Here is a 20739-nt window from a genome sequence, read left to right as displayed (position 1 = left end):
GGGCGGGCAGGGGAGCTCCGGCCGGGCCCGCCGGTACCGCGCCGGGCGGGTGGTGCGGGCGGGCCCGGCGGTGGAGGGGCCGCGCGGGCGGGCAGAAAATGGCGGAACACAAGATGTCGGCCGGGCCCGCGGGGCGGGGAGGCCGCGGCTCGGGGCCGCGGGACGGCGTTATCCCGGCCGGGACCGGGTTATTCCCGCCGGGACCGCGTTATCCCGGCGCTGTCCCCGCCCGTCGGTCCGCACCGCCGCGGGACACCCGCTCCTTTGTCCCCGCGCTCCCTTCGCCGCCTCCCCCCGCCCCGGCGGCACCGCGGGCGCGCCCGCGCCGGGCACGCGCGGGAGGGAGGGAGGAAGGAGGGAGGGAAGCGCCGGAGCCGCCGGGGAGCGCCGGGAGCCGCCGGCGCCGGCGGGCACCGGGAGCCCCGGCCCTGGGCACCGCCGGCCCGCTCTGCCCCTGATTTTTACCACGGGAAGTTTTATTGGTGCAACGCCTAGATGTAATTTTTTTTTTGTTTGTTTTATTTTTTGTATTGTTTTGTGTTAAGAGCCTTTAGGCCGGCCCGCTCTGCCCCTGATTTTTACCACGGGAAGTTTTATTGGTGCAACGCGTAGATGTAATTTTTTTTTTGTTTTATTTTTTTTTTTATTGTTTTGTGTTAAGAGCCTTTAGCGCGTTTCAGGCGGCGAGACAAAATCTCGTTCGCTGGTTTTGTCTGTGGCGTTTTAAATGGATTTGGAGTGTAAGTTGTGGTGCTTTCTAGGTGGACACAATAAAGGACTTTAAAATAGATATGCTGGTTTTTCATACCCAGTCTGTTCTCTGCCAAGGGTCTGTGTCTATCTGCACGTTATTTTATTAATTGGGGTTTTCTAATTAAGATTTCTGCATAAGCAGGACGTTTCTCATTGCGTTTCTCAGTTGCTGCATTAAAATTAGAGGCAGAAGAAAATGAAAACCGTGTTATCTAGCAAGGATAATTTTTTGTACTTCAGCTTGAATGTTAAGAAATTAAATGGTTACACAGCAGCTGGTTCCTATTTTTCAACGGTGTAGAAGTTTATTTATTGTTCCATTGCTCCATGTCTGAGCCTGGTCGTTTTGGTTTCATGCACATCTCATATGCAGCTTGTGAATAACCAAACACCAGCAGTGCATGATGTTGTGTTTTCCTTTGGAGCATGTAAACAAGATGTAAATTATTTAGAAGAAACCCACTGTTTTAAAGGAAAGATTAGGGGCTGACCATGCAATTAGCCTTCATGTGAAAATACACCACCTGAGCCTGCTGTGAGTAGAGGTGTGTATAAACGCAGGACCACACAAAATGCATTCCTAAAGCTCCATAAACAAAGAGCATGTATTTAAGCTGTAATTGGCGTTCTGTAGAAATGTTGTTTATGTTATACACATTTGAAATATGGCAACAATGCCTGGAAGCCAGCACCGGGATTGGGAGTTTCCCTGTTCCCCTGGGAACACCAATGACACCCTGTTTTTCCTGGGAAGGGTAGAAGTGCTGAAGCATTGGTTGTTATCCCTCCTCCTTAAAACGCTTTGCTGGATATCTTTGCATTTGGAATGTTTTCTTAAGCTCTCTCTAAAATGAAAATATTCCTAACTGTTTTGTGATACTTTCTTCAGGAAGAGTAAGCTAAGAACAGATCAGTGTGTATCCTGGGAACTTCCACCAGTTTTCAGTTGAATGTTATGTGTCCTTAGGTCATTCCAAACTGCTAGCCATTACCCTTGATTTTAAAATTGCCATGTGCAGAAGTAATTTACAGTTGTAGTCAGAGAGGTCAGATATCCCTTCTACTCTAAAATTCATTGCTTGTCTCACTGAGCCCCATCTAAGGAAGAGCTTTGGCATAAAGAGCTCAAAATAGATTGAAATGAACCTCAGGCTCATTAGAAAGAGAACTGTTATTTTTCAGAAAAGCAAAACCATTCCAACTACAGACATATTTTAAAAATTTAGCCTTGAGCCATTGCTCTGGGAGTCTCAGTGTAGGTTGCATGAAATACTTCATTTTGGGATGTGATGGTAATATGCTCTTTCCTGAGCCAAGATAGCATGCTGTAATTTAAAAAAATCAATGAAAAAATTAATGGAATATTGTAAAGTAAATATTTTATTGGCTGATGCTAAAAACATTTTCACTGTCTTTAAATACCCAGAGGAGAAGGGGAATTGAGAGGAAAAACTTGAGATGTTACAAGTTAGAGGAAGAGAGGAGCGGCTAAGTTTGGGATTGTGACAGGGTGTGGAATTGTGGCTTTCTGCCTGATTTCTCCCTCTCCAAAGCCGTGATTGGATCTGTCTGTGGTGGTGTGGGTGTGTTACACAGTGTACTACAGGAGGAAGCTGAGAAGAGCCACAATTAATCACTGCACTGCATTTTTTTACTGTTCCCAATAACAAGGTTTGCCTGCGTGTGTGACATGTGGAACTGCATCATCTGCACTGCTGCAACCCGTGAGCAGAGCCGTGGGCCTCCCCCAGCCTTAATTCTTCCAGCAGTAGCAGGAAGGGCTTTTCCTGCTGGCACTGCATTCCTTTAAGATCCCAAAGTTGATATAAAAAATAAATTTGTGGCTGTGTGGTTGGTTCAAGTCCATCCTTTATCTGCAGTGAGGGTTTACAAGGACATTCTTTATAGGGTTGGTACAGCTTCAGTGGGGTTGTTGCATGGGTGTCATCATCCATCTCTGATTTTAGGGGAAGTTTAAGGGATTGCTGGTGCCATCCCATAACTTTGGTTCTTTTTCTAGTCCTGTTAACTACCAGAAAGATACTCTTTAAGTGATAATTTGCCTTCCCTGCAGAAATATAAATTCAAATTATAGTCCTACTTTGTATTAAATTTTTCTGTGTGCCAAAATACATAATATAGTTGTGCATCTAATTATTTAATCTGAAAATAAGTTGCTTATTGAGAAGGAGAAAAATTCTAGCCTATTCTTCCTCTAATCTCAGATTGATTAAAATAATTTTTCATATTCATTTACTCTGAAAAAAGGATTCTCTGAAAAGGCTGTGGTCAGGAAATGTTAGATATTCCCTTAATTCTGAAATAGTTACATGAGCTATTTATGCCCTAAAGTTGCATTCTGTTTTGTACTAGCAAGGATTCATTAGCTACAGGGAGAATTTTAAATGGTTGTGGTGGTAATTTGGGAGTGATGGAGCATTGCATTGGGGTTCTGGACCTGCTCTGTGATCCTTACAATGCTGAAAAAAATTGATTTTGGAGTGGAATTGAAATAGTAAAACCCTTGCCAACTTTCCTCATGGATAATGTTTGACTTCTTTGTATTCTTGAATTCAGACCTCTTTGGGGTGGATCAGTGGCTTTTCCCTGTGATTGCCATCGTTGGGCTCCTTTGCTGGAGGAGCTCAGGAGTTGTGGGAGGTCCTGGCTCTTCTTGGGCCCCTTGGCTCTGCTTTGGAGGGGTCTCAGCTTTTGGGCACTTGTTCCTCCAGCCTGGCTTGACCTTGTCTGTGTTGGCTCCTGAGGTAGAACTCACTGCAGTGGGGCTGTCAGGTATATTCTACCTCAAAGTAATTGGAGTTTCCCTCATAGTTTGGATTTAGATGGTAAGATTTAAGAAATTCTTGTCATGGGGCACTAGTGATTTCTTTAATGAGATCTAGGAGAGCAAAACCAAGGTTGGTCCTAGAAGAGGAAAGCAGCGTGCCTTGGACTTGCCTTGGAAGATTTGTACTCCCTGCTCCTCTGCCCCACTCCGGTCACTTAGTTCTGAGCTCTGACTGTGTTCACCTCCCACAACTCCTAAAACTTCTTATTTGCTCTGGGATTCTGTTGCTTTCTCTGATTCTTGGATATGAGAGGGCAGAAAAGTACAAGATTTTAGTCTTGTCCAACAGAGATTTTTTTAGGCTTGAGATTTTTCACCTTTTGAGCTCTTTCTGATCGTGTGGGTGATTGGGTGGGTGGGTCACTTTGCACTGAGAACTTGTGTAAAGTCCTTTGGGTTGCAGCAAATTGCAAAATAATTCAGAATCCCCACATTTCAGTGCTTGGTAGCAATACTGGAATGCTGATTTTATCATTCTCTCTCTTGTTTTATGGGAACACTGTCAAGTGATAGATGCTTTCTCCTGCTCTGGGAGTGCCTTTGTGTAGCTGTACCTTGTCAAAGAGATCCGGCATCCCCAATTAAATTTACACATTAAAATGGGTTTTGCAGTGTCTCATATATCCAGATTTTGAAAGAATTGGAAAAATTGATACTCCCAATACAGTGTTCCATTTTCTTCTTTGTAGCTCCACACATCCAGAATCACCAGTCTTGATTAATCAGTTAATGAGTCTGCAGACAGGCAGAGCAGAGGCTGCTTTGTGCACAATTGCTAATATTTGTTATTATGCTAAGGTAAAAAAAATAAAGCAAAATAGTAAAGTGAATTCTGTGAAGTGTTGCTTATGGTTTTCTTGAATTTTTGGGTAAATACTTCTCTGTGTTTGTCAGTGTAACACATCAATCCAGTAAAGCTGATCAACACAAGAACACTTAAACATAAATTCTTGGTTTTGTTTTTTGCAGTTTTTTGTGAATGAATTTGGCTGAATATGGATCCAGGTGGCGGAAGTCTTGGATTGCAAACACAGGAATCCAAAATGCCTCACACTATGATCATGCAAGATTTTGGTAAACATTTTAACTATTAAAAATAATGAGTAGAATCCAGGGGATGATCTTCTCAGATATTGGGAAGGACCATGTCTATACCAAGATATTTTCATTTGAATTACAACACTGAATAATGTTTATTATTTTAAAAAAAATCTGATAAGAAACATTTTATTGAGTGTTTTCGAGATTAAAACTGCTGTTTGTGTGTTAAAATAGTTTACTGTGCATTTTATGTTATGTCTAGAAAAGTAGTCTGCAAATATGACTGGCCAGTCCAGTCTGGTAATGAAAACCAGGTTTCTACCTCCAGCCATTCCTTGTGATGTGGCAAGTTGTTGGAAATTTTACTGTAAATATTGCATAAAACTGAGTGTTTATTTTTAACAAGGCCCTTGCTGCCCAAAGGATGAGTCCTTTTATTGTAACAGCAGTTAATGGTTTGTTACCACGTTTCCAGTGTCACGCAAGAATTCTGTGAAGGTTCACATTGCTGCTGCAATGAAATGTTTCCTAACTGGAAATTAAAGAAAAAGAGACTGAATTGTAAAGTGGCCTTTAGTTTTTAACAGATCCTAAGTTTGGGACAAACTCCACATTATGTTTTGAAGTGGTGTGTTTTGTTTGCCTTAGCTTGTACAGAACGGCTGCTTTGGACAGTGGGGTGAAATGCAAAACATGGATGTGGAGAAGTAACAGATTTTTCCATCTGTGTTTAGCTTGCCTGTGTGATAACTCCATTCCTTAGATAAAGCAGTTGCTGGTGCAATAATTGTAACCTTTTTCTCCTGGTTCGTGGTTGTTCCCTAGTGGCTGGGATGGCTGGCACTGCTCACATCGATGGAGACCACATAGTTGTGTCAGTCCCCGAAGCTGTCCTGGTTTCTGACGTGGTCACGGATGATGGGATAACCCTTGACCATGGCTTGGCAGCTGAGGTGGTCCAGGGGCCCGACATCATCACGGAAACGGACGTTGTCACCGAGGGCGTCATCGTTCCCGACTCCGTCTTGGAGGCCGACGTTGCCATTGAGGAGGCTTTGGACACCAGCGACCACGTGCTGACCTCTGACCTGATCACAGAAACCGTGCGAGTTCCCGACCAGGTGTTTGTGGCAGACCTTGTCACGGGCCCTGAGGGACACTTGGAGCATGTGGTGCAGGACTCCGTGGCCGGGGCCGACTCGCCCACCATGGTCTCGGAAGAGGTGCTGGTGACCAACTCGGATTCGGAGGCTGTCATCCAGGCAGCCGGGACTGTCCCTGGCTCCACCGTCACCATCAAAACCGAGGACGACGACGACGGCAAGAGCACATCTGAAGACTACCTGATGATATCTTGTAAGTCCACAGAGGTAGATGGAAGCAGGAGGGAGCTTCTGGTGGGGAGAAGTTCCTGTAACTGGACTCTTGGAACGCCCAGGGGATAGGCTGGTGCCCAGTTAATTCCTGGTGTCTGGATTTGGGGGTTTTGATGCAAAATCACTGATGCAGCAAGAAAGAGAAGGACATTGATGCTGCTGAGTGAGTGGGTGTGTATGTTTGTGTTTCTGAAACTAGATATTCCAGGAAATTTAAGAAAAACACCTTGGAAAGTTAAACACTAAATTTATTTTGAATATGCCATTTTTTTTTCTAAAAAACACCCCAGGTATATTACAATGCTATTTAGATTCATGTAAAAATGACGTACTGGGATTAATCAGGAGAACTCACTAAGAAACAGTTTTTTTTAAGATCTCTTAACTCAAAGTTTTCTCAATATGTCCACAAAACACGGTTTGTTTAGTGTATTAAAAATTATAATAGGTATTTCATTGTCTGTTGTGCTCTTCTGGGCTGAACTTGGAAATAAGGAGTCAGGTTCATTAATGGTTTGGTCATTAACACATTCCAGTTCTCGCACAGCATCCAACTCCATATGATCCTGTTGACAGTAGCTGAAGTTGGCTACTGAAAGAACCTTGGGTACTTTGTGTTTCTTCAGTGCTTGCATTATACCCAAGGTACCAGTTGTTGCTGCTACACAAATTTGATAAATATATTCCAAGTAATTTATTTTTTTTACTCCTTCTACTCCTTCAGATCATTTATTGAAATGTGAGCAGGTCAAAACAGATTTTATTTAGTTAGAAGCAATATGTTAAAAAAAAGTCAATGCCAAATGTGTCAAAGTGTCAGTCTGTTCACAACAAGCTGCATTTATTAAAAATCTCATGACAGAGGACACACTGATTCATGATTATAATGATTTCCCTCTCTTATAGCATCTATGTCCCTTATGCAAAATATATTTGTTTTCGTTCAGTACAGGATGAACAGCAATGATTTTTAAAGCTTTCCATCATTACTCTGTCACTAACAGAAGTCAAAAATAGGGGTTTTTGAAAAAGGAACTTCAAAAATGACTCTATAAAGCAAATTAGACCTGCTACAAAGAAAACCTTGTGTGTTTTTGTAACGAAAGGAGCACCATTTTTACAGTCAGTTGTTTCACTGAACAAATTCCTCCTTTCTGACAGTACTTAGGATGAATTTATTCTGTAACTGGTCATTTCCTTTGTCACTGTAAGTACAGTCATCTTTGGGACTCCTTCTGAGAGAGATGAGCATTGATGCTGATGATCCTGCACTTAGACCAGAGCATCTGAAGCTTTCAGTTACCTGATGGCCCCACGTGTGTCTGACACATTCATGGTTTTGTCAGGTGTTCTCAAGCTTGGCTTTCACAATGTTTCAAAGCCATTTTGAGACCTAGTTTTCAGCAAATTAAATTTTTATATATGTATAATCGTGATGTGCCTGAATAGTCACAGTTGGAAGTTACATTATTCATCTAGGAGTTTGTTTTAAGTGATCATTTATATAAATTAAGGAAGTCATAGAATCGTGTAGGATGGGAAGGAGCTGTAAGATTATTGAGTTTAATCGTTCTCCAGCACTGCCAGGGCCACCACTGACCATGTCCCCAAGGGCCACATCCACATGGCTTTTGAATCCCACCAGGGATGGGGACTCCAGCACTGCCCTGGGCAGTTGTGCCAGGGCTGCACAGCCCTTCCCATGAAGGAATTTTTCCCAGTATCCAATCTCTACCTCCCCTGGCACAGCTCAAGGCTGTTCCCCTGTTCCTGCGAGCAGAACCCGACCCCCCAGCTGTCCCCTCCTGGCAGGAGCTGTGCAGAGCCACAAGGTCCCCCCTGAGCCTCCTTTGCTCCAGGCTGAGCCCCTTCCCAGCTCCCTCAGCCTCTCCTGGGGCTCCAGCCCCTTCCCAGCTCTGTTCCCTTCCCTGGACTCACTCCAGTCCCTCAATGTCCCTCTGGTCATGAGGGTCCCCGAGCTGCCCCCAGCACTGGAGGTGCCCCAGTGGTGCCAGCACAGGGGACAGCACTGCCCTGATCCCCTGGACACCATTCCTGACCCAAGCCAGGTGCCATTGGCCTCTTGCCCACCTGGGAACCCCTGGGTTACGTCCTGCCACTGTCACCAGCACCCCCAGGGCCTTTCCCAACCCCTCTGTCCCAGGCTGGAGCTTTTTGTGGGGCTGTTGTGACCCCAGGGCAGGACCTGACACCTGTGAGCCCCCACAGCTGTCCCCAGCCCAGGATCCAGCCTGTCCAGACTCCCCTGCAGAGCTTCCCACCTCCAGCATCAACACTTCCCAGCTCAGTGTCACCTGCAAAGCTGATCCCCTCATCTGGGTCATTGATAAAGGCCTTGAGCTCTGTTGTGTTCCTAAGTTTTGAGCCTGTGTTGTGCTGGGGATCCAGCCTGACCCCACAAAGTGTCTGCTGTTGTGTTTTTGTCAGTGGTAATGAATCGTTCTTATGCAGCTTTTAATTTTTTTTTATTGTTCAAGTATTACCCTTGAATTTGTTTTGTTTATGGAGATAATGTGTTCTGTAGAATAGATAAAGGCCTCAGTTTATCAAGCAGGTCAAAACTTCTTATTTACTTATATGTATTCAATTGTCAAATTGTCAATATTGTAGAAAGTGAATCTTATAATATTTCATTTGGGATGTATATATAGGACTGTTGAGTTGTTTTTATAATGTAATTGACACCAAGTCTTACTTCTAAAGAATTTCAAAATACTCAGTTGTCTTTTAATGAAATGTAGCATCTAAAAAGGGGAGACTTTACACAAAATGCCACATATGCCCTTAGGGAATACCATGAGCTGTTCTGTGGAACACATGTGGGAACTACCAAAATATGACATTTTAGGGTATGGAACTGACTGTGGAGTTTTAATTTCCTTTATGCTTGTTGGGAGTTACAGCTTAAATGACAGAACCATAGAATGGGTTGGGTTGGAAGGGACTTTACTGAAAGGTGATTTTTCACCATTTTGAGGTGACATTCCCATGTAGATACTTTATACACTTCTGGTAATTACATTTTCTATGTAAATACTTTCTGGGCAATATTAAGCTCGTCTTGATAGTTGTGTGACTATCTGTGTATGATTTTGTGATTGGAAAGTTTCACTGGAAGATTATTACCACTCTGCAGATAAATTCAGCTTTTTCAAATCACCTTTATAAGCACAGGACTTAAAAAATCTATTTTTGATCCGTTCACAACACGAATACCACGGGGTGTTCACGACTCTTTGCTTTAAGCCATCCGAACACCTCGATAAAAAGGAATTGAATCCCAAAGGCTGTGGTGGGCCCCTGACCCCAGCCTTGTCAGAGTGAGATGGAGCTGGTGAGCAGCACAGGCCGTGCTGCGGGGCAGTGGGCAGTGGAGCTGAAGCCTCCCCTCTTTTGTTTTTCAGGTTTGCGATATTCAGACCCACAGCGGGTTGCCAGCCCCCGCTCCGCGTGCCGGCCCCATGCACTATTCTGGTGACCTCAAAGCCACCACTGACCCACACTGGAGCTGGCCCGGGGCTAAGGTACTGTGCCACCAACACCTCCTTTTTAGTGTCTTACACTGTTGCCTCGTTTGCTAAACATTTTAGGATTCCTACTCCTCTATTTGAACCTATGGGACTTAAGTAGATCAGACATTAGAAAAACCCGGAGAATTGTCAAAGCCTTGTGGGACTTACCTTGCCCTCGTGTTGCTGCTCTGGTGGCTGTGGCATCACCAGCATAGTGCATGTGAGGCATCACATGGATTGGGAGCTGGCAATCCACGGTGAATCTGGACATCACACACCTGAAAACAGCCAAGCCAGGTAAGTTTAACACTGGGAGTGTGCTGAGTTTTCCTTTAAAGCTTGTTCACTCAGGAGGATTCAGCATCTATTTATGGAGGTTCTCTGTTGTGTTTTTTTTCAGTTTATTTTAAGGGACCAGATAATAACATGTAGTGCTTCTGGTGGGTGAGTGAGAGCTGGAAGACACTTTGATATTCCATTGACAGAAAGGAAGCAAGCATTCCCTGTTCCCCTGAGCTATCCCTGGGAAAAGCAGCAGAGAATTTAGTACTGATGGGTTGGCAGTGATTGAAGGCATCTTACTTAGGCAACAGAATATTTTCATGAGCTGTTCTAAAAAACAATAATGTTTTTGAACCTGACAAAGATTACTTGTCCTGCTGTGTTCTTTTACTTAAGTCTGTTTAAAAGGTAGATGGAAGCCATTGGATTTACTTCAGTTAAGACAGGACTTTAAGCAAAAGCAATTTCCAATTCATTGTGTTTTGTTGTATTTGAAACAAAAATCAAGATCTTACAGATAACAGTCTATATTGATGTCATTTTCTCAGCCCAGATGATATTTTCCAAATTTTGCTATATTACACATTTGCTGTTTTAGAAAAGTGATCCCAGAGGCCCTGGATACACAAACTTCCTGATAGGTTTCCATTTCTTTAGCTTGAATTATAAAGACTGATTTTTTTGGAAAATGCATAGGATGGTTAATGGTGTAGAAGCAACCACAAATGTTAAAAATACTGTTCTAAGTTTACCCCTCTAAAACAGGACTCCCTGTTTTTAAAGGATATTGAAGATTTGGGAGCTTTACAGGCAATATTAAAACACAGTGTGTGAGTGTACATGCTCAATTCATGTTTTGGGGTTTTCTTTTGCTGAAAACATTCTTGAAAAAGTTGAAAATTTATCATTTTTTTCCTTCATGTAATGCTTATTGCATTGCAGTTGATGTTCCTATCTAAAATTGTGGCATTTTTTCTTACATCATTTCACCAGCCCCATAGTGGTGCACAGTCACTGTCACATAATATTAGTTAAATAGTTGAAAATTTTTCCATAAAGAAAACTTTCTATCACACATGTGGTAACTCCCCTGTATAGCAGGAAGTTGCTGTTGTTGAATAACTTCATTTCTGTTTCACTGGTACCGTGTTGTATTTATAAAATATGTGAGTTCAGAAAAAAATGGTGTGGCTGGAGTTGCAGCTTTGAAAAGAACTTTATTATCACCTCCCAATTCTAAATTGGCAGGGTTTGTGAGCTTTGAAATACTCTTTTTTGCAGTGATAGAGCTGGGTATATAATCCCATTTTTGTACTGGGGATTACCTCCAGTCCTTCCAACACTCACACATCCAGTGGGAATGGTCATTGTATTAAATTAAACTTATATTTATCATTTTCCAGAAGATGTATAAGAAACTTTGACAAACTTTAAAAGCCTTGCAGGAAAAAAAAAAAGTCTTTAATAAATTCATGCTTAGTAAATGTATGGAAGTACTTATTCCAAGATAAGGGAATTTCAGCATCTCCACTTTTATGTCTTCTGACAGCCCCATTCTGGCAGCTTAAAAAATGTCAATTAGCAGGTGCAGTAGCACTCCCACAGGGGATATTAAAGGGTTTAATGACCTGGTGCTGGGAAAGTTGAGTGTCAGAGGAATATTCAGGTTCTCTCTTGTGGCTCTCTCAGTGTCTGTGCTCTGACTGTTCCCAGTGTCCTGCCAGGTCACACAAACATCAGGCAGCACGTGGCACTCTCACTCTTTAAGGTGTTGTTGTTCCTGGCATTGGTTTCAGTAGATATTTACAGGGTTTTTTTTAATTATAAAAGCAAAAACTCTCTTCCTGAGGAATATTTTTTTCCTGATCCATGTTGGATGCTTCTTCAGCAATGGAATTAATCCGTTAGTTACCAGAAAAAAACCCAAACCCCACCAAACATCTACAGCAGCATTTTTAGATGTTTTCCATAGGTGTTTCAGGTTATAGAGCCTGGTGCTGATAGCAGCAAGGTTGTGGGATCAATCCCCATATGGATCATTCACTTAAGAGTTGGACTTGATCCTTGGTCCATTCCAACTCAGATTAATAATTTTCATCAAAGTACAGACTTCACAAAGGTTTTAAAGCAAAAACAAATATTTACTTGTAGTTCCCTACATTTTATCCAGTTCTGTCCTCAGTAACTTCTGTACTCACCTGGTGCAGTCCAGGATTTGTGACTAGAAATGAGGTTTCCCAGTGCTGTGAGCTGGTAGGTGTCTGTGGAAAGAGCTTAGTTTGGGATTGCTGGGGTGGATTCCACTCCCCTGCTGCAGGAGAGGCACCTTCTCCTTCCCACCTCCAGTGACTGCCCCAGCATTAAAGGCTTCAAGGGACTCCAGTTTAGCCCAAGGGGGTTAAAGCAGCTCTTGGGAGCAGCCACCAGTGCCTGGGAGCAGGAAACTGGGAGGGGACTGGGGAGCACTGCAGCATCCCAGGTAAGCCAGCTTCTCCCAGGGATCAGGGCCTCAGCATCCCTGTGGAGTCGGGACGCTCTGCTGTCACCTCAGTGTTCATTTTAAGGAGTTTTTCTTTGCTTAGTGCACACATACTTTAATGTTACGTGTGCAGTAAGATGCTGTTTCCCTGGAATGTATTTCATTCAGATTTTGTCTACATTTTGTGGGATTCTCCTCTATTTAGAGGACTTCAGTGGGTGTTCAGCACTGCACAGGTTTATGTTGACCATCTGCACAGGATCTAAATTTATCCTCAGTGAGAAGTGTGTCAGTACATGTGTCAGGGAGATGCTGAGTTCAGTGCCCTCTGGGTTGGCAGTTTGAGGTGTGTATCTATGGTCATCTCTGTGAATGCCCTTTTTACCAAAATACATTGCTTTTAATAGTTTGGATGTATTTTTTTTCTTAGAAATTAAATTAGCATTTTGAATGTATAAACCAAATAATCAGTGAGTGAGTTGTGTAAAGAATGAGGACTCAATCTCTCATAGTAGTATTTGGATTTATTGTCACTGCGTCTTTTAATCAGCTGTATATCATGCATTAATCTTCATTAATGTGTGTCTGTTTTCAACTGATAAAGTGGATGAAATCATAATTTCTTTGAGGAAGAAGATGGAGTCACATTTTTGATGCATACTTCTTTAGCTGGGAATATACTCCAGTCATCACACTCCTCAAGAGTTTCAGCCACTAAATTTTAGTCACTATGCATCAGAGTGAAACATTTGAGAACTCTTAGACTCCAATTCTGGTTTAATTTTTAATGCTTTTGTATAGATCTTTAATTTTAATTATTGGTAAATTTTTGCTTTCTAAGAGTAATAGTTTCAGCCATAACCAGTTACCTCATTCCCTTTGATGACAAACTCCCTCTTGTGTCCTTTATTCTGTAATTCCTGCTGTGTTTCCTGAGTTGCAGTAAAATACTGAACTTCTGGAATCTCTTAAGTTTCCTGAGATGAGCTGCTTTTAAGGGCCACTTATGAATACAAACCTTTCCTGTGCATGGGGAGAATAGTGGAGAAAATCATGCTACTGATTACTTTGACTTCTAAAAATGTGTTTGAACCTCATTATCATTTTCTTCTCTTTGCAGTGGATGATGTTGGAGAGAAATTGGACCATATAGGAAGCACTCCCTTGAAGATCAGTACCGAGGTGGCAAATGATGATGTTGCTAAAGATGATGGCTTTGGTTCAGAAGTTATCAAAGTCTACATATTTAAAGCTGAAGCTGAAGATGATGTTGAAATAGGTACCTTGAAATCCTATTTATTCTTTCAGTAGTGTGAAGTGTTTCAGGGTCTTTGTGTTTGTTCTTCATTCCACATAATCCAGTGACTGGAGTGTTCTGTAGAATGTGACATTTGTGGAGGCTGCCCAGATGCACAAATGCTGGGTGTGGATTAGTCTCAAGTTCTTTTTTGATTAGCTGGGCTATTTTCAGGCAGCCAAAGCCCAAATGTACAAGTGGTTGTGTGTCTGCAGCTGTTTTTTCAGCTGCTGCTTTTCTCTGACTTTGCTAGACACAAGTGTGTCAGCACAGCAGAGCCTCTGGAGTGGATCCCTTTTGTTGGTGCGAGCCTTTGGTGGCCTTGCAGAGAGAGGGGAGGAATTCTGGGGCTGCAGGTGAACCAAGGGACTCAGAATTCTCTGCAGTTCCCTTTCCCAACAGATAGACCAGCAATCCCCGTGCTCTGAGGGGATGCACAACTCACCTGTGTCTGTTCCTGAAAAAACAGAATCCCCCTCTTGGCTGTTTTGGAGCTGGAACCTCTAGATCATCCCCAAGCCCTGTTCCCAAATACATTCTGTTTCTCTGGGGATGGGCACTCAGTCTCCAGGGACAGAAGGGACAGACTGCTCTTGCAGCAGCAGGGAGAGCCAAAATCTCTGATGCCTGAGAAGTAATTCCCAGCAGGGCTGTTCTCTGAGCTGCTCTCAGGGAGGTGGTCCCAGCAAGTCAAAAAAATACTTGGATCTGAAATTAATCTTACCAGTGGCTTTGTTCACATTGACTTAATGTGTGTAACTTCTTTTTGTTTGAGGTGGGACAGAAATTGTCACTGAGAGTGACTTTCACAATGGCCATTCTGTAGCTGGAGTCATTGAACAAGGAGGTGTTGGGAGAATGCAGCGAGAAAAAATGGTTTACATGGCTGTTAAGGACTCATCTCAGGAAGATGAAGATATTAGTAAGCATAATAAGAAACATTCTTGTTTGTCATGCTGTTTGTACACCCATATGACCATCATTCTCAAGGACATTATTCATTATTTTCTGATGGATTCTTCAGCCTGAAGTAGTAGAAAACTAAGCTCATCTTCCCTAAAAATAAAAAGCAGGCTATAATTTTTTTAAAGTGATGTGGATAATGCACTTTGTGCATACTGTGTGCAATCATTTCATTATTTATATTAAATATAACATGTCCATGGATGAAGTTAATGAGGGTAGTCAAACTTCTTATTTTTCTATTTTCCTACTGTGAATTAAGCAGCTTTCTGACAAAGTGGCAAATGTCATCAGTTGCAAGTTCATGAGTTTGTCTATTGGAAATTTTGTGGGCATTTGTTTTGGATTAGTATTTATTGATACGTGTTTTTTCTCTTTAAGGAATATCTGAATAAGCAATGATCCCCTAAATGCCAAAGGAAGAAAATTAATTTATAATGGGTATCAGTCAGAGTGAGAGCAAATTAAATGAACGAAAAGTTAGGACAGGCAAAATAAAATTAAAGATTATTCTCCTCCCTTCATCCAGGCTGTGCTGAAATAGCAGATGAAGTTTATATGGAAGTTATTGTAGGGGAAGAAGAGGCCACATCCCTTCCAGACACCCAGCTGGAGGACTCTGGCGTGAATAAAACCTTTGTCCCCGTTGCTTGGGCTGCTGCTTACGGTAGGAACCTGTGCTTCTTTCCTGAAAATCCCTGCCATTATTTCCTCCCTCATCCAGCTGCCAGCATCTCTGGGATGACCCCAGCATCTCTGGGATGACCTCACCTTGTTGTTGGGGTTTGGAAACAGCTCCTGATCTCTGCCATCCAGTGATTGCTGTGTGCTGGGTTTCATGGAGTAGAAAGGAAAGCTTGTTAGGAGGAGTTTAATTTTGTTTCAGATCCCAGCTCAAATGTACAGAGTATGTGGGGTTTGATGCTTAATGTTGAAGATCTTAAACAACAAGAACAGCCTTAAGTGTTTTACATTAGGAGGGGGAAGGGAGAAAGACTGTGAAAAGGGAATAGTAGGAATAAATGTATAAATATGTTCCTAATCATTTCAGTTTATAGACATGTTTTAAACTTGTTAGTCCTTTAGGTGAGAAACAAAAAAGTGATTTGTTTTCAAATAGTGGAAGTGTCTTAGGATATATTGTAAGTTCTGTCTATTCTTTTGTGTAATTTCCTTGGATTTTGGTGTGTTAAATGTTTGTTAAGAGCGTGTCAAGTTATCCATAGTTTCTGTTACAATTAATTAAGCAAGTTAGTGAAAATTCCTTGGTGTGTTAAGGACAGCCCAACAGCTGGGCTGGTAAAGTACTTCAGAACCACAGAGCTTTGGCACATAGCAGCAAAATGAGAAATGTGCTCCTGAGGTATTCCTTGTGCATCTCCAAAACTCCATTGTGCTGAGAGCTGATAAGGGCCAAGTCCTCTTATCTGCCTCCCTCTACTCCAGGCAGATAGCGTGCTTCCATCTCAGGAGCAAAGTGTGCATTTCAGATAACCTCTGCATTGCTATCTGAGGGGATAGATGAGGTTAAAAGTTTGCAGAAACAAGCATATTAATAATGGAAAGCAGGAGATCCAGCAGGGTAAGCATGCAAACACAGATGGGGTGGATATTAACTCCTCTCAGAGATGGGATTTTGGTTCCTGAGGCTCATGATTACACAACACCGACCTGCACATCTCCACTTGGATGGTGTTAACCTGTTACTTATTAGCTAAGTTAGTTTTCTCTCATTATCAGGCTTTCAAAAGCAGCATCTTTAAAAAGAATATTATTTTATAATGACTAAAATACCATTTTCTGCAGGAGATGAAAGAAGGCTTCCCCGAAGATACGAAGATGGTCAAGCGGCAGGTGAGAACTTTTAACAGCATTAAAAATAAAACTGTCTTTGAAAAAGCAGATATTTCTGTGTCAGTGCTCCTAATCAGAGATGCAAAGAATGAGCCATAAATTAGATACTGAAGGACTCCTCAGTCTTTCTCTGTTGTTTTGAATGAAAACAATTCTAGATGTCTGTAGGCCTTCAGAGGGGGTGGGGAATTTGGGAGGCACTGCCAAGTTTTTAATGTAGTTTTGCAGACAGAAAATAGATAATGCACTTGTTAAGAAGTGAAAACAAGTTAAATAAAAATCATGGAATATAATTAGAAATGAATTAGTGTTTAAACAATCATACCCTTGACTTTTGCCAGGAAAGATAGATAGGGGTTCCCATTAGCACATTTCTTATTAATGTATATTGCTGTAGAGGAATGGGCAATGCTTGTTTTTAAAAAGTAGATAATGCTGCTGTGCAATTCCAGTCGTCAGTCCCAAAGAAACAAGTTGTTTAAGGTTTTTTATGGTGTCTAATTTTTGTTTCTAGGAAATAACTTGGATACACGATTAGAAAACAAAAACGGTAATGCAACACAGTACCTGCAGATTTGTGATAGCATTAGCACTAATAGAGTGCTCAAACAAAAAACCAAGAAAAGGAGGAGAGGAGAGGCCAGGCAATGGCAAACAGGTAAACACTGGATGGTTACGGTATTGTCACGGAGTGCCACTTACTCCTGTCCTATTCCTTTTCTCTTTTTTAAGCTGATGCAGAATTAAAAGCTATAAATGATGATTTGCGTATTTCCTGTGTCCTTCCCCCCTCCAGTTCTGTGCCTAGAAAATGTCATATTTTGCTATTCAGAGTCAGTACACCCAGGGCTGATGCAATTCATTTGAATGTTGCAAGCTATTAAAAAGTACCCATGGCTATATTCAGTGCACATGTGATATTCCTGATCTGTTTGAGCAGTTTCTAAAACAGAACTATATAAACTATAGGTGCTGTGGATTGGTTTTTTTTAAACTACTGAGCCACTCTCTCTCTGCTGCAAGTGTAAGTGCATGAATCTGAACAGCACTTGGCTGATTTAAAACTTCTTAATCAGTAAATGTGTTTCCTTCATAACTTGTTTTTGTTTGTTCAAAAACAGCTGTTATAATAGGTCCTGATGGACAGCCCTTAACAGTTTACCCTTGTCATATTTGTGGGAAAAAATTTAAATCCAGAGGATTCTTGAAAAGGCATATGAAGAACCATCCCGATCATATGATCAAGAAGAAGTACCAGTGTACAGACTGTGACTTTACAACTAACAAAAAAGTAAGTTTCCACAATCATCTGGAAAGCCATAAACTTATAAATAAAGTTGATAAAACGCACGAGTTTACAGAGTACACGAGAAGATACAGAGAGGCGAGCCCGTTGAGTTCCAATAAACTCATCCTGAGGGACAAGGAGCCCAAGCTCCACAAGTGCAAATATTGTGACTATGAGACTGCAGAGCAGGGGCTGCTCAACAGGCACCTGCTGGCAGTCCATAGCAAGAACTTCCCTCATGTGTGCGTGGAGTGCGGGAAGGGCTTCCGCCACCCCTCGGAGCTGAAAAAGCACATGAGGACCCACACGGGGGAAAAGCCATACCAGTGTCAGCACTGCGTGTTCAGGTGTGCTGACCAGTCCAACCTGAAAACTCACATCAAAACCAAACACGGCACCGACCTGCCCTTTAAATGTGAGCACTGTCCCCAGGCCTTCGCCGACGAGAAGGAGCTGCAGCAGCACACCGAGCTCTTCCAAGGGCATAAGACTCACCAGTGTCCCCACTGTGACCACAAGAGCACCAACTCCAGTGACCTGAAGCGACACATCATTTCAGTGCACACCAAGGATTTTCCCCACAAGTGTGAGGTGTGTGAGAAAGGCTTCCACCGGCCCTCGGAGCTCAAAAAGCATAGCGAGACCCATAAAGGGAAAAAGATCCACCAGTGTAGGCACTGTGACTTCAAAACCTCCGACCCTTTTGTGCTCAGTGGGCACATCCTCTCCGTTCACACCAAGGACCTGCCTTTTAAATGCAAAAGGTGTAAAAGGGGCTTCAGGCAGCAGAACGAACTGAAGAAGCACATGAAGACCCACAGTGGCAGGAAGGTGTACCAGTGCCAGTACTGTGAGTACAGCACCACGGACGCGTCGGGCTTTAAGCGCCACGTCATCTCCATCCACACCAAAGACTACCCCCACAGGTGTGAGTTCTGCAAAAAGGGCTTCCGCAGGCCCTCCGAGAAAAATCAGCACATAATGAGGCACCACAAAGAGGCCATAATGTGATAGGTGAGCTCCAGCAGGAAGCGGTGTAGAAACTGTGATATGCTAATTGGGGAAAAAAATAAATCTCACGAACTGTTTCTCCTGGTTTCAAAGCTTGATATTAAACCATAACTTTACATTCTTTGTATTAAAAGTCTTAAAAAGTATTAGGGTTGGCAGGGGATCTCATAGCCCTATGATTGTTGCTGATCAGAACCTAAAGAGCACTAGAGAATGCAGAGGATGGATGAATGTCTTAAATTTGCAGAAAGATGGATGAATGTCTCCAAGTGAACAGTATTTGCCATTGCTGGGTCTAGAGGACAGGGCAGAGCTGATTGTGTGAGCCATTCTGTCAGTCCCAACGTGTGTCTCCAGTATGGAAACAGATCCCTGGTGGGGTGAGCTACAGAGGGTTTGCAAAGGAGCCCCCTCTTCACTTCTTGTGCAGTTTGGGACAGGGAGTTTTAGTCAGACGCTTCATCACAACGTTTTCAATTGTGCCTAGAAATTGAATTCCAGAACTGGTGAAATTTGGGGGTGGGGGGGGGTGTCCCTTGTTCAGTTTGGTTTGAGTTTTTTTTAAACATTTCATAGGGAAACTTTTTGGTTTCCTTTATTAGTTTAGGTCCAAGAAGCATTTTTTTACTGGTTTTCAAAGCTGCTAACCTATTTTATTGCAGGATATGATGTTTAAAATAGAGCATTATGTTATGGTCTCAGAGGTGGTGTTCTGGTGCTAGGGTTAAAGATGTATATGTATATAATTTCCCTTTTTTTATCTGAAACTACAGTTGAATGTTGTTCAGTATGGCACATATAACAAAATTAACTTTGAATTTGACTTTTTTTTTTAAAGGATAAAAATGGATGCAGCTCATAGTGTTGTGACTCAACACTAATTTTTTTTCCTCGCTACTTTAAAGTCTTCTCTAAAAAGAATATTAAAAACAGTTGAAAACTGTAGGGGTTTTTTAATTAAAATTCAAAGTACTTAGAGGTTCTTTAGGGCAGTGTTCTTAACAGGTATGACAGTTACTGTCCTACCTCCTAATATGAAATTTTCCATATAGAGGTAAAATTGCACCTTTTAATCGATTCTTTTAAAAAAAGATCTATACCATGCTATAAACATGCATTTTCAATCTGTAAGAAAGTATATATGCAGTATTTAACCAGAAAAACCTGCTGCCACTAGAGTTTGGAGGTGGATCTTGAGTTTACAGTGTATACATTTAAAATATGCATCCCTTTAAAAATGCTTTGTGTTAGCATGCTGCAAATCCAATGGCGCTTATATAACGAGCTGGTCTAGGGCTATTTAATGAAAAACCTGGTCATAAATGTTATGCATATAATGTGTATTTTTTACTTTTTTTAGTTGCTTCATGTTTGCACACAGCTGTTCACATGAGAAATTGTAACTTCATGCTATATTGTGGCTTTGTGTTCCAGATAATGTTCATATTTTGTTTTTGCACCAGATGAGAATCAGTTCCTTGAGAATAAATTTTTTTTATATTTCTAAACTTCAGAAAGTTAAAATTTGGGAAATCTCTTAGACAAATAAGTGTTTTATGTGGCTGTAAAAAATGATGTACACGCTGTAAAATAAGATTGTCACTGTTCTGTGGGATTATTATTTCTAAATGTGTTACTCATCGTAACGGGCATACAATAAAACGCATCTCTTGCACTCCAGATTTTTTTGGAGTTTCCTTTTCATTTATGGTGTTTAGGAAAGTCCCCTTCTCTGTAAATTCACCTGATATTTTTAATTGCATTATTCACTAATTAATATGTAATCACATTTCTAGTAAACAGGCTACTGCAGGTCTCTTTATCAGACTGTTGAGGAGAGAACAGTGGGTTTGATTTAACCCTTTAGACTTACAGGTAATGTATTTGTGTTTGTTTTGCTTATTTCTAAAATAATTATCAAATCTGATACTGACATTCCTTTGAATTATTTTTTTTTCCTTTAAGAGAGCAAAAAAACTTCTCACATATTTTGGGAAAAAACAGGTAGGTTTTT

The 20739-nt window shown here is 41.8% G+C and overlaps 1 protein-coding gene across 3 annotated transcripts; it reads left to right on the top strand.

Moving 5' to 3' along the window:
- The first annotated feature begins 4561 nt into the window (after positions 1–4561).
- Positions 4562–20405, top strand: ZNF711 (zinc finger protein 711). Of its 3 annotated transcripts, XM_041485005.1 has the most exons (9): positions 4562–4675; positions 5468–5998; positions 13433–13591; positions 14385–14531; positions 15102–15239; positions 16379–16426; positions 16941–17084; positions 17548–17717; positions 18147–20405. In XM_041485005.1, exons 1-9 carry the CDS (start codon positions 4597–4599, stop codon positions 18723–18725), a joined length of 1995 nt encoding a protein of 664 aa, XP_041340939.1. In that variant the 5' UTR covers positions 4562–4596; the 3' UTR covers positions 18726–20405. The 3 variants fall into 3 exon arrangements, with proteins under 3 accessions (XP_041340939.1, XP_041340938.1, XP_041340937.1); XM_041485004.1 differs by having other exon boundaries at positions 16941–16976; positions 17548–20405; XM_041485003.1 differs by having other exon boundaries at positions 17548–20405.
- Positions 20406–20739: the final 334 nt, after the last annotated feature.

The sequence above is a fragment of the Pyrgilauda ruficollis genome, unplaced genomic scaffold, assembly GCF_017590135.1.
Source record: "Pyrgilauda ruficollis isolate IOZ18807 unplaced genomic scaffold, ASM1759013v1 scaffold7, whole genome shotgun sequence".
In the NCBI taxonomy this organism is placed as follows: domain Eukaryota; kingdom Metazoa; phylum Chordata; class Aves; order Passeriformes; family Passeridae; genus Pyrgilauda; species Pyrgilauda ruficollis.
Note: the sequence above shows the minus strand (reverse complement) of the source record. Positions and strands in the feature narration are given on the sequence as shown.